This window comes from Lasioglossum baleicum, chromosome 1, assembly GCF_051020765.1.
Source record: "Lasioglossum baleicum chromosome 1, iyLasBale1, whole genome shotgun sequence".
NCBI lineage: Eukaryota > Metazoa > Arthropoda > Insecta > Hymenoptera > Halictidae > Lasioglossum > Lasioglossum baleicum.
The window spans coordinates 8,447,610-8,465,150 of NC_134929.1; the positions used below are offsets into that span (position 1 = coordinate 8,447,610).

Genomic DNA, 17,541 nt, shown 5'->3' on the forward strand with positions numbered 1-17,541 from the left:
CTCCAGATTTGGCCCCCAGCGACTACTGGCTTTTTGCAGACATGAAAAAGATGCTCCAGGGAAAGAAATTTAGCTCAAATGAAGAGGTGATTGCCGAAACTGAGGCTTATTTTGAGAGCAAAGACAAATCGTTTTACATAAAGGGCATCGAAAAGTTAGAGGAGCGTTGGAATGAATGCATCACTCTTGAAGGAGAGTACGTTGATGAATAAAGTGGAATTTCTAAAAAAAAAATTTGTTTTTCTTAGTTAGACCGGAGACTTTATGAGTGATGTGTTATGTTTCTCAGTTTGTAAAATTTGTTTCGGAATTTCGCTGCGTATTTCGCCGTGCAAACGAAGAGTACCTTGGACGGTGGCCATTTCTGCGTATCCTGGACAAGTCCGAGTTACGTTTCAGGTACAAAGGTGAGAATCCATTGGTCAGGCCGCTGGGTCCGAAGTCGTCGTCCTTCTGACAGGTGTCCAGACTCTCGAAGCTGCGGTAGGGTCTGATTCGCGAGAAGTGATCGACATTTCCGAAACCGTTCGGCAGGACCTTTTCATAGTCTTGTTCTAGGCTGTCCGGGGACGTGTTCTCTGGATGAGAAGCGTTCGAACGGTTCGAATATTCCAGAGAATCGAAGCTGTAGCTGGACGGGGACAGGGTAGCGCAAGTTCTCTCCAACGACTCGAATTGCAGGAGGGAGCTGGACCTCGAAGACGCGGAGGACCTCGAGGACCTCGGCGAGGCCGGATAGTCCTCGAAGGTCACCTGGTGATCGCGGTCGGTCCCGTTGTTCCTGCGTCGTCGCTTTTTTGGCACGACGGAGTTGCACTCGCTGCCGCTGCCATCTGCAACAGAATCGTCAGGAGTGTGTGATTATGAGGATCTTGTGAACATTTTGCAGTTGAGGGGGTAGACTCGTTTAAAGATTGCAAGGGTACATTATTTTGATAAAGCTGCAGCAGCTACGTGCTGCCGAATAATGCAAATTACGCCTGGTAAACGTAAAAATAGGATTTTTGAGGGCGACTGCGGCCTACATTGATCTTTTGAAGGATTTTTGACTACTAAAACATCCCATCTTTGCATTATCGAGAAATGAGAAGGCGCATCCCGCATCCTTGCAATCCTGGAAACGTTCTACCCCCTTAATTGACATTCTCATTGAAAATTGTTTTTAAGTATATGGATGTACAGTGAATGTTCGATCTATGAAAAAGTAATATCCATCCCTCCACTGTCACTTTCTACGTTCGACAAGGTCTAAGAAACAGCACGGACCCGTGGGTTTTTCTAAGATAGAACCTCTAAATATGTTTCTTTTATCGATCGTATTTGCTGATAATAAATTTTTAAGTGGTTTTGGCGCAACGGTTCGATCGTTTATTACGAATTACAAAGCAACTTTGCTAATTGTCAAACAAAATCAACGTTTCGATCCCTAAGAAGAACCTCTAAGAAAGAAAAGACTCTAAGAAAAGATAAATTGTTTTAATTACCACGAAAACAAAGTTATTACTGGTTCCTAATGCTAAAGCGTGGCTCGCAAATTTAGGCTATGATCTGTGACCCTAAAAATAAAGTGGTCGGATAAAAATCGAGCGAAACAGCGGAGCGTGGAAAGCAAAAGGAAAGGCAAGAACGGCCTATAAATTAATATCGCTAACGAGGTGATTACGATGTCGAGCCCGAGAGGGACACGATGGAACGTGTCATTCGGGTTTGAGTGGCGTTATCGCGGCTCGTGTCGTCGATCACGTGTCGAACGACGGTCACGAATCCGGCATGGCAGAGGCAGACTAGTCAGGCAACCGGTGACCGCATAACGCTGTAAGCGTCGCTTCCGGTTGAATGAACCACGGCTTCCTGACAGCCGACGGGGGCAGCAGACGCGTAAACCTGGTGGCGGGTGCGCGGTATACGAGGATTGGACGGCCCCCTCGGCCGAAGACCCACTTCCGTGACTCGACTGCGTAAACTGGGCCGGGGACAGGGCAATCTTCGAACAACCACGGCTTTTCACCGAGTTTCTAATGCCCCCAGGAATGATAACGCGAGCCGAAACATCACCTACGCGGACTATTCGGGGAGTCATCTAACAGGTCATCCCGGAAGCGACGTCGCGGAACGCCGAAAAATGCAATTGGTCGAATAGTTCGCCATTCGAAATGTCGGGTAGCCGATCCTGAAATCGGGTCGGGTCAAGTCGGGATCTCGACAGTTTATCAATTTTTTTAAACATATTTTTGAGACACTTCTTGCAGTAATATTTCTGTTGTTTCTGGCGCAATAGTTGTTCATTTCATTCGATCGCCAGAAACGTTCTGTACCGAGCCGTTTTTGCTCGACAACTAAACAAACTTGTGTGCTTTGTTCTATGTATACTGCATTTTTTATAATACCTCATTCTTTTGGTAGAAATATATTCTACAGCTTGTTATAAAATATATGTTGTTAGCGCATTAAATAAATATGTCATCATGTACCATACACGTGGCACGGAACGTATTAAAATTATTATTAAAATGTATTGTTGAAAGAATCAAAATGTCTAAATTCTTATTAATTTATTGCAAAGATTTTATTGCAAAGGCACTGCATTGCAGAGTTGAACTTAATTAAATAGGTAAATTAGATGCAGTAATAACCAGAAATAACTATTTTTTAATTACGAGAATTAAGAAAGGGGAATGAAGCATTTAGTGAAAGTTCCTAGTTGCTATTGACTGTAGTCTGGCAATGAATTAAAATTCGGCGCGGTTGGAATTCCTCGCGGGTTCAAAAGGCGTAATTGAATTCACACTCCGCAACGTGTTGCCCTATCAGTTTATTTTCGCATGATCACATGCACGCGGAATTCAACGACTAGTCCATGGTAATCCTATATGAATCACGTTGAAGGTGATCTAATATTAGATGCAACGGAAGAGAATCGCGCGTACGTTCGTACTGCAGGGATATAAGAAGACATTCCACTGTCGATTGTTAGGGAAAAAAAGAATTTGCGAATTTGTATGTCCTCTTATAATCCCCGCCGACCTTACGTAACAATCCCTAGATTCATATACTTTTACAACGTGAATAAAAACTACTCATTTCTTCTTGTAAAGTCACTATTATCGAAAACGTAAAATAAACTTTGCCTTTGCAAAACAATTGATATCTTCATAAAAAATCGATTTTCTAAAATAAATTCCAAAACTATTTTCTCAAAAAATAATTTTAATCGATAAGAGCAACCACATTGTAAAATATTATAACAGAAACCAATAATAGATGCAAATGGTAAATTTTTCTGTTGATATGAAAAAATTTTTCGAAAGAGTGACCCACTGTTAATTCCGATAGAATCTACTAAAAAGTTCATTTGCACAAAAATTACAGTAACCGCAGATGAATCGCTGAGCGCCTTTAATACATTTGAAACCAGCTGCTAATTAAGCTGGTTTCATTAATATAGCTGGCGAGAAAGGAGTATTAACGAACTTGTTAAACATAAAAGATTCACTTCAGATGCGATCGCTGTTTAATTACTGTAATGAGTAACTTTAATCCATCGGGAAGTAAAATCGTATACTCGAAGCAATCAGTTATTCATGGTTTTTCCCGTTGAAGACCGATTTGATCAAAAACCGTGTGTAAAAAACAGCTTATTAACACGTTCACTATCCCATACATCAAATTTCGTTTTCTCTTTGCTCTTGCCTTACTCGTGTATCGCGTTTACTATACATGAAACATTCCTGAAAACGAGCATAATTTTTGTTAATTTTTCTGTTAAACGTTGCGAAGTCGGTGCAGGTGAATCGAAGAGTGCGTTTGATACCAGTTCTACAATATTAATTTTTGTAACAAGAGTGTACATACATGTAAATGTCGAATTTTGGCACCCCTTTACTGTATTTGGCACCCCTATGCACCCTGTAAACGCATAAAATTTACAGTCTAATATTCAAACATATTTGATACAAATGATAATTGTTCGTTTGTTCGAAATTGAAAATGATATTTTTCAAGCATGATAAACAGTGAGGTATTTTAGAAACTTTGCATTCCTGAAGCGTTTTTTCGCTTGGCCGGACGTACGAGTTGGAATTACGCTAACGGTTTGCACAGTGAACGTATTAACTTTCATATACGTGAATAGATATAAACATACACCTGCATATGCTTTAATAAGGGTCAACATAAGTTTGCAGTTTGTTATATTAATTTATGCGAACATTTATAAATAAGAAACACCTATTATAAATTTTCACGAGATGGCAAAAATTTGTTAACACTTCAAAAAAACTAAATGCAATTTTAAAAATATTCTTTGACTACATGTACTTCAATTAAAATTATAAGAAATTAAAATTTTCTCGATTTTTATAATCTTGCATTATTGCCCAATCATAGCGTTGCCAAAATTCGCCAGAATGATTTTCAACTAAAAGTTCAGTAAATTTCTTTTCAATTAGATATTAAATTAAACGAAATTAAATGCCATTTTAAAAATACTATTTGACTACATGTACTTCAATTAAAATTAAAAGAAATTAAAATTTTCTAGATTTTTTTATAATCTTGCATTATTGCCCAATCATAGCGTTGCCCAAATTCGCCAGTGATTTTCAACTAAAATTTCAGTAAAAAATTTCTTTTCAATTGGATATTAAATTAAACGAAATTAAATGCTATTTTGAAAATACTATTTGACTACATGCACCTCAATTAAAATTAAAAGAAATAGAAATTTTATAGATTTTTATAATCTCACATTATTGCCCAATCATAGCGTTGCCAAAATTCGCCAGTGATTTTCAACTAAAGTAGAAAATATCTTTTTAATTAGAAGTGTGCTGATACTATAGTATAATTAGATTTCTAACTAGAGAATTAGGTTTCTACAGAATTCCTTTCAGTGGATTGACTTTGAAAAATGCGAAGTTACGTGAACATCTAATCGTCGTTTTAAATTTAACTTTTGAGGAAACGAGCTCCTTAGAGAGAGAACGCTACAGAATTACAGAACACAACTCTATCCAGTGAAGAGTCGCCGCCTGGCGAATAATAACCGAACGTACAGGCAAGTTAGACGGATTGCATACTGCAAGGGGACTTTGAATGGCGCGCCTTTCGAAACCACGCTTTATAAGTTTATACATAAAGTAGTTTACGAAGGGTGTATCACGGAAAATGTCAATTTTCTATTAATATGTTGGCTACCTCAATCTCATTTGCCTTATTTAATTCACTTGTCCTGTTCAATGCTCACACATATAAAATCTGATAAAATTTAATGAAAATCTGCAAAACTCATCGACATAAAAAATTATTTAATGCACCTGTCCATGAGCATAAAAGTTATTTTTCAACTTTTTTATCTCCTCTAGAATAAAATAAAATCTGAAGTATGCGCATTGCACTTTTACACATTAAGCGATCCTGTATAAAGTGTTCAAATAATAATTACAGTGCTTAAACGTTGAATTGCACTTATTTAAATATTATTCTTGTAAGAAACCAACAATTTTGAGTGATCAACACCCTACTTAGAAAATTTTCACTATTCAGATTGACCCAAAAACACGGTCCAATCAGAACGTGGCAACAGAATCCGTCCGCTGTAGCCGAGCTCTGATTGGTCCGTGTTTTTCACGAATAATTCCTGAACGAAACAGCGGAGAACGTTTCCGCAAAGGATAAATTTGCTCCAAATGATCTCGGGAATCGCTCCGTTCAAGAAAGCACAACATTTTCGGGACAGCCTGTACATATTCGCAGAGAAGCCTGGTTGGTAAGTGCGAACTCGTTTCACGCACTTTGCAACGTAATGCAACGCGTGGCAGTTAGCCCATTTTCGGAATTGTTGCCAAATTGACATTGGTCGGCCCCGGTCCAACAGCTCCGGTATTTTTAAACCAGTTTCTGTTGGCCTACTCGAAGCGCGTAACGATCAACAGATATAAATTATATTTAATGCGATAGGATAGTATCTCTCGACGGATCTTACCCGCTGATCGCTGCTTCGATCGTATGTGGATCACGCTTTCTGTCTCCGAATCGGAACCGACCCAATACGTCGTGCCGCTTCGATCGGAATCACTTTGCAGATCGTCGGAGGTCTCCTCTAAAATCGTCTCCAGGAAGTCGACTTGCTGCACCAGCACCGTATCTGCAAACAAATAGGAACATTACTAGAATCGTTAAATAACAAATGAATTAGGATACACGAATGCATAAAATCTGCAATCTAATGGTACGCTTAAAGGGGGTACATATTTTGTTAGGGTCACAGATCATAGCCTAAACGTATGTACCGCGTGAAGACCAGTTTTCGTTTGTCGCTGCGCATCTACGCCCTAATTGGTTCAAGAAAGTGGGGAGGGGATAGTGGAGTAAGAGATGATAGGCTCGCTGCGCCACCACCATCTTCCAAGCTGCGCGCAACGGTACTGTTCTATCGTTGGATTTTAGGAGCCACGCTTTAGAATTAGGAACCAATAATAACTTTGTTTTCGTAGTAATTAAAACAATTTATCTTTCCTCATAATATAGTAGAGGTTCGATCTTATTGTTAGAAAAACCCACGGATCTGTGTTGTCTCTTAGACCTCGCCGAACGTAGAAAGTGAAAAACTTTTTCACAGATCGAACATTCACTTTAAAAAAACTGTTTTCATTTAGAATGTCACTTAAGGGGGTAGACTCGTTTCCAGGATTGCAAGGGTGAGGGATGCGCCTTCTCTTTCTCGATAATACAGGGTGGCGCAAAATGATGTGTCTGGTTTGAATTGTTTATAACTTTTTTAATTTTAGAGTGAAGTAAATATAAATATTGGAAAAAAATACAGTGTACAGAAGAGGAAGTTTATTGAACTAGACGTGAAAGATTACATCTCGCAAATGGCGGCCATTTTCTGCTTGACACGTTCGTGCTCTTTCTAACACATTTTCCATGACTTTTCGCGAAACTTCAGGTGTTATTGCACGGATTTCATTGCGAATATTGGTTTTCAGTTGGGGAATGATCGCTGGCTGATTGACGAAAGAAAACTGTCGGGATCGGTTAAGTCCGGTGAACGCGGTGGCCAGTTGAAGTCACTATTGCGCGACATAATGCGTTCGCCGAAAACGTCTCGTAACAAAGACATTGTTTCTCTTGCAGTATCTGTTGTGTATCTCTCCATATTAAATTCTAAAAGCTGAAGAGCTGAAAAAATGTTGAAATAAAAAAGTTATAAAGAATTCAAACCAGACACACAATTTTGCGCCACCCTGTACAAATATGGGGTTTTTCAATAGTCAAAAGCGCTAGATGAAAGATCAATCTAGGCCCCTGTCTCCCTCAAAAGTCCTACTTTTACGTTTACGAGGCGTAATTTGCATTATTCGTCAGCATGTGGCTATCATCAAGCTGCGCATGTTGCTATTGTCACAAAGCTGCGACAGCTGCATGCTGCCGAATAATGCAAACTACTTCTTCTTTGCATTATCGAGAAATGAGAAGGCGCATTCCGCACCCTTACAATCCTGTAAAAAAGAATACCCCCTTAATAGTTTTGCTAGTTTGCGCTCGAGTATAAAAGTACGAAATAACGCAAGAGGTTAATATTTTTATCCTAAACGCATAATGATCCGTAGTGTAGCTGCGAGCCTTTGAAGCAGCGCGACAAAAATTCACGGGCACGTCTGTTCGGTGGACAGGCAGCTTTCGAAAGAGATGAACGGTTACGATTCCGCAAAGCGTAACCGCAGTTTGTATCCTTCGTCGCTTGTAAACGGCCGCTTAACCTGTCGGTAATGCTTAGTTGGTAGGTGCAGCACGATGCATAACTGCATGGCATTGTGCAGCGACAGAACGAACGCGCTCGAACCGTTAATTCAGAGGTCACTCTCGGTAGAAATGTTCGCCGCGAGCGTGTGGCGCTTTCATTCAGTCGAGAAAGTCTTGTAAAATGGAAAACGGGAAAAACTGCTGTTGAATCATCGCCGAGGATGCTTGCGTACTCTTCGCCTCGTGACGAAACGCCGACACGTTCGCAACAATGCCATTCCGTGAATTCGAACGGTGCAACAGAGTGCACCGTGTATTGCAGATTCGAAGTACGATGAAGTCTTGATCTGAGAAAAATCGCCGGGTCCGCGCTGTTTCTTAAATCGTGTAGCTCTACTTCTGTTCTGCTTGTTAGCGGGTAGCCCCAGCAGTGGAGGGGACAGACAATTTCCTTAGATCAAGTCTTTACTGCAAGTAGACATTTGTTTAAAAAGATTCTGGAGAATATGTGTCTTATGTGCCAAGTAAATCTACAGTATTTTTGATCAATCGTTTAGTTGGACTATTTAACAATTACGTATACAGTCTTTTTAACCACAAACGACCTGTACATTAATTTTAACTTCAAGTGCAGACGAGGCTTGAGACGGCGCATGATTGCAATCGAGCGCCACGAGAGTGCAGCTCTTTCCGTTATTGCATGCAACGTGCACTTTCGTAAGTTTCCATCAGCGAAAACTGCAAACGAACGCGAGCATCTGACCCTTTCACGACTCACAGCGCTAATAAACAATTGCAATAGTAAATATTTAAATATGTTATTTTAATAGAAAGACAGAAGGTATGAGAAAGTAATTTATGAAAATGGTTATTGACTTCATCCTTAAAACGTCAGTATTTTTGAGAGAATTATAATCGTACAACGAATTAGTTAACTATAATTGTTGTTTAACAGTCGGACAGATGGAACGTGCATGATTCAGACTCCGTTCCGATTAGTATGATACTAAAAAACGAAATGTCCTCATAGTTCTTCGTAAATGATTCGTTCGATTCGCTCGGATAGATCAATAAACCAATTACGTTGCCGACGGCGATCAATTAGAGTAATTTACTTGAACGCGCGTCCACGTGGATACCTGCTAAATTTTCCGCGTGACGTTGTCGTTGTGTAAAACGATTTATTTATCATTTTAAAATGTCTTGCGTTTCTATGAAACATAAAGGAGATTCTTAGTGTGGCATCGGTAAAAAGAAAAGCTGTACTTGAGAGATTACAGTGGTTACGGGTTGCTCGAGTTCTTTTTATCGAACACGAAGGGATTCGACTTAATGACGTTCGCGAGAACAAATCGTCCTACAGGAGCGCAATTTCCCTTGCACAAGTGCAGAGGCACGCACCGCGGTGCAACATCACGGAAGAGAACCACCTGTTGCACTCGCCTGTTGCCGGTTCGTTCCGCAACCATCAGCGCAGCAGGCGTGAATAATCCATCGACTTGCACAAAAATAATCGCTGATCTATCCGTCGCGCATAATACTGCTTCGATCGCATCGATCCTACGCAGTTACGGGAATCGAGAGGCTCGGTTCCGCTGCAATTGTCGCAAAACATAATCAAATCGAATACCTCTGCAATCATTTATTTTTACTAAATGTGATTCTTCTCCACGATGTAACACGATAAATAACACACGATGGAACACGCTTCATTTATACGGAAATCATGGAAGAATGCTGCGCAACACAGATTTTATTTATGATTGAGAAAACAAAGTAATTCCGTGGGAGACGCGATACCATCAGAGATTCTCAACGCTAACGATCGCTTGACATTGCGCCGAAAGAATGCTCTTTGCTCCCACCCGTTAACTGTTTTCTTACTATACAGGGTGAAACACGAATCGTGATCAGTAGAGATTATGTACTCTATTATTAGCAATCCGATCGGAAATGTTCTTATCAGATATAGCTTGGTTTCAAGAGAGCTTTCGCGTGATTATACCAAGTTTTTTGTCAACTCTGTTTTCTCATGATTTTTCAAGTTCACCTTCAAGTTTTTGCAAACACACCTATAATAATCTTTTACGCTTATTTGTTAGAGGATTTCCAGACGAATTCGGTAAGTATCATAACTAGATTGCCGATCTTTATGCAAAATAAAGTTTTTATACATCGATTGCAAGCTATAGGAGCTAAGTAAAAATCGATTTTTCTCATTAATGATTTTTATATGTTAAAAATAGTATATCGGCATTGTTAAACTATTTTAACCTTTTCCCTGTTTTGAATTACACCTACTCATTTTTGTCATAAATGCATAAAATCCGCAGTCTAAGCATAACATAAAAAATTTGCTATAATCACGTGAAAGCTCTCTTGAAACCATATGATAAAAACATTTTCGCTCGGACTACTAATAACAGAGTAATCTCGTGATTCACTTAATCTTCATTTAATCAGCTTAATGACATTCTTTGTACACGTTTCTCTCTGTTGCTTTTTAATGCAAATTTGCACATGTCCCGCAGTGGAATTCATTTTTCATAAAGCGTACAGTTCCCGTTTGCTTAGATCAAGACTTTACTGCGTACAACATTTGCACACAGATTATAAAGATCCACATGTTCAAACAAGAGAGATAGATATGAGAATAATGAGCGTTTCGTGAGATCATGCGAGCGTTTGCGTTACCCAGTCACCCGGTAATTTGTAGCGAGAAACCGATTCTAGATTGTAGATGATGTTTGCGGAAATCTAGCGAGCAGGCATAACGCGTCTTCCACGCTAATGGAAATCGCATGACTGGCACCCTGCTAGCCGAGTTCGGTTGTAGTTTTTCATTAACTCTCGCACGCTCGCCCACGGTTGTAGAAAGCAGCCCAGATTAAGTCTGGCCGTTAACAAGCGATCAGTATGCAAAGACCGAGCTATTTTCTACCAGATGGAAATCACGGTAATGATACTACGTCAATATGTAGAGCGTAGATGAACAGAAAGACTCACCGATCACGGTGTAGCAACTAATTCTGTTTCCCGTTTGGCGCAACAACTATCTAAACCGGTCAAGGCTAGAAACAACGTCAACAAGCTTTGTCTTAATCATTCGCCGACTACGTTATGCAATTTCCCATTTTCATAGTCGATTTTCTAAAAAGTGTATTGAGAAAACGTTCTCTTTCGCTGATTAGGAGATTCATCGTAGGAGGACTGATGTGAGAATGTTATCACACTTTAATAGTACACTCCGAAGCCGAAAAATTGGTCCCACTTTACGTGATCATAACTCCGTCAAAAATTGCCGTATCGATATGGTTAAACAATGTTTTGAAAGCCTGAAACCTCTAGTTTCAGATACTCTCTTTCAAATTGTTGCTATGTTGGTTTTTTACAAAGTTATAACGAGATGAAGACAACATTGACGGTTAACAAAAATTTTGTGCAACTTTGGAACATCACACGGGGAGCAAGAAATTTTTTTGATAAATCGCGTTAATATCATTTGGAAGGACTATCTTTCCTGTGTAATTTGTGTGGATGTTGAATATTGTGTTTTTCGGCTTCGCACAAGTGATCCCTTAATTCTTTTGAGAAGTGTACAAATGTCTTCTGGTATTTCATGCCATAAATGCATAATGATCCTCCATCTACTCATTAATTATACTTTTGGTCATGTTGGACACCTGTCTCTTGAAATCCGTCACAGATCTACTGTACACAAAATCTCTGTCGCGTTTTAAAATACTATAAACGGATAAATTAATTTCAATGTTTCATTCTGGAAAGTATGTGAAAGTACTATTGTCAGAAGACAAAATACATCAAAATCCACTTTACCAGTTAATGATTCATTCATTATTTCTTTTGAAAAATTTCCTAAAACCACAGTTGTTGTACGAATAAAAATTCAAGCATTTCGTTTTTCAAAGAAATCGATGACACCGACAGTACATGAGACAGCACTCGCTCCAAGTTTCTACATTAGAAATTATACCACGCTTTCATCACTTAAGCGCCTTCAGTAATAACATTCGAAAAAAAGTCCGGTATATTATCGTAATATATGCTGATTTCTCGGCTTCCGTTTCACCGCGAGGCATTCACGATTCTCACGGACGAGTCACAAGTCACGAAACGAAAATATTCATCCACCGAAACGTCGTAAATTTCTTTTTCATTTTGCATTATTCACAGCGCGTGATATGAATCTTGTCTCTTCATAGTTAATCGAGATTCGGCACCTAAAAATAATTTTCAAATTTTAAATGCTCTTTGCCAAATAAGATTTTCGTTTCCATATAATATTTCAGCAATTTGATGTATGCAAAAATGTTACCAGAAACTCGAGAGAAAATTTTCTGTAGAGAATCCGTAACGTTTTTCTGTAAAAGTGTAGTTGATCAGTGAAATACAGTAATGTCTTGATCTAAGTAAGTCAGACGGAACTGTACGATCTTAGTGAGTTCGCCTATCCCCTCCACTGGAACCGAGAAGCTCGAGCTGTCTCGTTCGCCGAGCAGTGTAAAGTGTAAACATGTGCAGACCTTTTCTACGTTCGGGGAGGTCGCAAAAAAATACTAGCCCTAAACAATCCGGCTTGGATCTAGGTGCACGGTAGTGCACCAGCCAAGTTCCTCGCACTACCTCCTTTTACACGAAACAACTTAGCCGTTTTTTAGAGGCTTATAACTCGGCACTGGAGGCAGATGGAGAGATGTAATTTCGTTGGCCATTATGGCTTTTATGGCCATTGGTTTAAAAAGTAACGGCCAAGTTTGAATAATTTAGCCCTCCATGTAATTCATTAAAAATTAAATAGCGTTCTTTTAAACTAATTTTTACAAACGCTTTTTTCAGTATTGCAAGAGGTATTTCTAAGCTAACGAACTTGGCCGTATTTTGTTTGATCTCACAACTTTTTTACGGCCATAGGAACTTGGCTCCTGTTTACAGGATGTTTTTGTTGGGATCAAGACTTTACTGTAGATCTTTCAGAGCGTCGCTCAAGTGCACTGGACAGGTGATCCTCTAAAAACAAAAGATGAAGAAGATAAAAACTATGTGATTCTATTTCTGATTAAAATAAATCGGAAAGCAAGGGGTGAACCCGTCGATCAAGGTTTAACAAACTGGATCGCTGGCGGACTGGTCGCAGAGCACCGTGGTGCATTGTTAACTAGGAGGAGAAAGTGAAATGGTAACAGTACAAACCATTAGCGCGTAGATCCTCGTGCGTGGGTTGGAAATGGGAGTGATGTTGCAGCTGGAACCCGTACGCCGGTAGCCATGGATTCGGCCCGTTCACCAGATCCATATCGCCGGAATCGCTCAAGGTCGCCGGCTCCTCGTCGTCCTCGGCCGCGGCGTCGATCATCGGCGACGACGCCAGCGTCATCGTAGTCGTCGTGGCCATCTTCGTCGACGAGTGCAGCTCCTTCGTGCTCATCTCCAGCCACAGGCGACAGCAACGTAGCCAGCTGTGTTCGGTGACTCCCAATCATTAACCGCTTCGCCGAGCTGTGAACGTGCTTTCCGTTTTTCCTCCGGGGCCCTCATACTCCACTTCTTCTTTCCTCTGCTTCGTCCCTCTGCCCGTTACCCTCCTTCCTGTTTCTTTCTCTGCAAGACCGAGTACGAAACTTCGATACACGCGTTCTCACTCGTTCGCGTACGTAACTACTGCACCCGGTAGATAGATAGGTAGACAGTAGCTGCTCACTTGAATTTGCAAAGTTTGGGATCCAGAAGTCGAATTCTCGCGTTGCAGGGTAACGTTTCTCTTCGAGGAACTGACTCGAGCCGAGTAACAGAATAGATATAGCGAGCGAAACAGCGAAATAGACCGTTGAGCATCGACGGTCGACACTTCAAAAACATGCCAAGAGCCGTGCAGAATAAATATTACAAATTGAGTCATTCTTTTGGTTTTCCTTCCGAAATATGGTAGCAGTGGATTGCTGAGATTCTGCCGATTAAAATGAGTACAAACATGACGTACATCGGTCCATGTTTGTAGACTTTGTTTATAGCAATCGTATATTTTTTATTCACATAAAACTAGTCCGGTACGGTTCGTGTTTGATCTCATTTTAATTGGAAGAATATCTACGTTCCGTTGATAATCAAATTTATAGATGCTTTCGGCGCTACCGTTTCGATCAATTACTAATGTAGCAATTTTGCTGTATGTTGTTTTCATGATGTTTTTCAATGTTTTTCAGTTTTTGTTCAAGTTCGATACGGTCACTTTGACCTTTAGTATGTTTCAAACCAGCAACTGGCACACATCAACTCTCAATGTTAATTTTTACATTATAAAGTTATCATAGCAAGTACGTATCAAGACCAAATATGATCAAATTCATTGCTTATCATTGAAATTTATATTTATACAGCTTTTTTATATTTATATTTAACCAGCTGTAGAGGAACCCAAATGGAACAACTTTTACCCCTATCACTTTTTTTGTTTCGGCCTTGATTTTCAGATAATTGTAAAAAACCATCATTTTTTGAGTTTACATAAAAATAAATATCTCAGGACTCCAATGATGAATCTTGATGGTTTTTCCTTTGTTTAGTTTAAAATAAGTAGGGGCATCTTTTTTATTGAATAAACTTTTTTGTACGACCTTCGGATCATGTTTTTTTGGCGTGGGCATACCGCCACTTTCCAACTTATTTCTTTCAGGCTCCACGGTGTGCCCCACGCCAAAAAAACCATGACCCGAAAGTCATACAAAAAAGTTTATTTAATAAAAAAGACGCCCCTACTTATTTTAAACTAAACAAAGGAAAAACCATCAAGATTCATCATTGGAGTCCTGAGATATTTAATTTTATGTAAACTCAAAAAATTATGGTTTTTTGCAATTATCTGAAAATCAAGGCCGAAACAAAAAAAGTGATAGGGGTAAAAGTTGTTCCATTTGGGGTCCTCTACAGCTGGTTAACGTTTGGCCGTTTAAAAACGGATGACCCTGTATATATTTTTGTTTAGAAGCAAATTTCCACCTTTGATAAAGGTTCAAAACGGAACCGAAACGTCAGGAAAGAAGTAAATTTTTTGCAAAATTGCTATATTAGTAATTGATCGAAGCGGTAGCGCCGAAAGCATCTATAAATTTGATAGTCAACATTTACGATCGATAATTGGAATTAGTGTTCCATTGATACTATGTTTGGAAAGATAAGACAGATTTAGCAAATTTAAGCGAGCACTAATGTACTTTGAAGAGGACACCACGCGATTCTACGGATTTGTTGAAGAGAATACAGTCGACTTTTGGATAATCACGGATGTGTTTCAGAACAAACTTTTAGGCCACAAGAGGTTGTGTCGAATCGGTTCATGAAGTCTGTAATCTCTGTCATGTGGAAGAGGCTGCCTGGGAAAGAGCGGGAGGATACGGGACGCACATAAGTCATAAATTAGGGTCGTCGCGGCACCGATGTCGTCTATCAAAAACATAATGGGAATAGGACCTATCAATCGTTGTACATGTGTACACTCCAATCCAGAAGTATTAGAATGTCCACAGATTTTTGTGGAAGAAAAGTTCAGACTGCAGTTATTTATGCAAATTCTCATTTTCATGAATCATGAAAATTTGACGAAGCGAATAGTGTTTTGCACGTGCAATAAATGCATAAAAACCCTGTGATGTGAAATGAAGTGAAGCCTTGATCTAAGAAAAACCGTCTGGTCCCTGCTGTTTCTTAGATCGTGCGGTTCAACTATTTTTCACGAACGTAATGTATACACGGACCGTGGAGGGGAAATTCGTTTTGCTCAGATCCTACGGTTTCCGTTTTCTTAGATCAAGGCTTCACTGTATGGAGGTTATATTTAATTTCTGAGGGATCTAGAAAATTATAATTAAATCCTGGATATTTTCAAGAGTCAGCTGTATTTACCACGCCCCATCAGACTGGGTCATTATTGACCCTGCGATAAAATGAACGAGTCTGTGCGTTGATATAGAAGTTTGAAAGAGGGGTAAAAAGGACGAAGAAGTTGGAACACGACTGACGCTTCACTATAATTAGCAACTGAGGCAGCTGTATACAGTGTGTCCTAGAGAGAGATGGTTCAAGTTCGCGCTGACGAACTTAGTAATTAAATCTGGGTATATTGTTTATATAACTATCTAATATGATACAGTTGTAATATAAATAACGATTGTACCGATGAATATTTTATATCCTTTTATCTGAAAATATGCAATTAATTTTTACTAAAATACGTCTTCTTCGAAATAACAGGATTCTGAAGTTATTATGCCTACAAAAGTGTTCATGTACGAAAATGAAGTCTATTCGATTGAATTTTATTAGGTTTTTAGCCCATTGTTACGTAAAAATTCAGCGTGCGAGCACAAGCACCCAACCAAAGAGAATTCGAATTACGACGAAGTTGATTCAACAAAATGACGAAACGTTATTCCGTTCCACCGAATATAATGCAAATAAAGAGTGGTGGTCGCTCAAGTGCGTGACGAGGCCGGATACTCTTATGACCGTATGTAAATGTGTCCCGGGTTCATGACATTCGATGGGCCCAAAGAATCAAGTACCGTAACAAATATTCATTCACACGGTTTCCACTTCGATCGAGAAATCCGATCGACAGCCACAAATATCCTGCGCTTAAAAAAATCCTGTTTAAACTATTATAAAGAAAACATTACCCTCGGAAACTTGAAAAAGTAACTCTTAGGGAACAGTAGTTTGGTATTTGCGCAATAAACGTGAAAACAAATTATTTTAACACATTTATTTAAAAGTATTGAATATCATTCAGTATTTGTTACAATAATAAAAATATCTGTCCCTGTGTTAGAAAATTTCTAGTTTTATATCTTCCATTAATTTATGAATGAATTTGTAGTTTAATCTTGTTACCAAGAGATCAGAATTCAAATGGAACGGAATGGGTCAAAGTGGACCCAACGATGGCGTTCTCGATCTCCGCTTTCGAGCCACAATTATCCTTCGCTTAAAAAAAAAAATCCTGTTAAACTATTATAAAGAAAACATTACCCTCGGAAACTTGAAAAAGTAACTCTTAGGGAACAGTAGTTTAGTATTTGCGCAATAAACGTGAAAACAAATTATTTTAACACATTTATTTAAAAGTATTGAATATCATTCAGTATTTGTTACAATAATAAAAATATCTGTCCCTGTGTTAAAAAATTTCTAGTTTTATATCTTACATTAATTTATAAATTTGAATGAACTTGTAGTTTAATCTTCTTGCCAAGAGATCAGAATTCAAGAGGAACGGAATGGGTCAAAGTGGACCCAACGATGGCGTTCTCGATCCCACGGGAGTATTCATCGACGTTCGTCGAACGTGTCGTGTTCCCCCCTTTTATTTTCAACGAGACCGGAAACCAGGAAACTCAGTCCGCGCGAAGCGTGTTAAATTCCGTGCCCGGCCTCTTTTGCCCGCTGACAGAAAACGAAGGCGAGAACGGGATGGAAAAGGAAGCTCCCGAGAAATTATGTAACAAAAGAGACGCACCGTCCGTGGACGTTGCGTGTACGGAATCGAAATGTTCGCGCGAAGACTTTGTTGGGAGTTTATGAACCGTGGCGTGGCTCGCGGAACTTTCATTGGCTCGCGCGCGCGGATTCCGCAGGCTGCGATTGGTTACGAGGCAATATCACGGGGAATTAACTGGCCGCTTTACGATGAAATTTAGTGCTGGCACACAGTCGAGGGGACTTCCCCCGAATCGCCGATCGCAAATTAATTTGATTGCTTCGAGAAAAAATTTCAATAATTCG

General features: G+C 39.5%; 1 protein-coding gene across 10 annotated transcripts in view; it reads right to left on the bottom strand.

Annotated features, from left to right (window-relative positions):
* The window catches only part of LOC143211510 (uncharacterized), a 133,010-nt gene that overhangs the window by 107,580 nt on the left and 7,889 nt on the right, over positions 1–17,541 (bottom strand). For 9 of the 10 annotated variants that reach the window (XM_076429290.1, XM_076429315.1, XM_076429320.1 and 6 more), the window contains exons 2-5: positions 12,958–13,365; positions 5,984–6,145; positions 3,853–3,906; positions 347–833 (exon numbers count right to left, since the gene is read on the bottom strand). In XM_076429290.1, the coding sequence (XP_076285405.1) occupies positions 347–833; positions 3,853–3,906; positions 5,984–6,145; positions 12,958–13,192 (938 nt within the window). In that variant the 5' untranslated portion in view covers positions 13,193–13,365. The remainder of the gene's footprint in view (positions 1–346; positions 834–3,852; positions 3,907–5,983; positions 6,146–12,957; positions 13,366–17,541) is intronic. The other variant, XM_076429299.1, reaches the window with a different exon arrangement.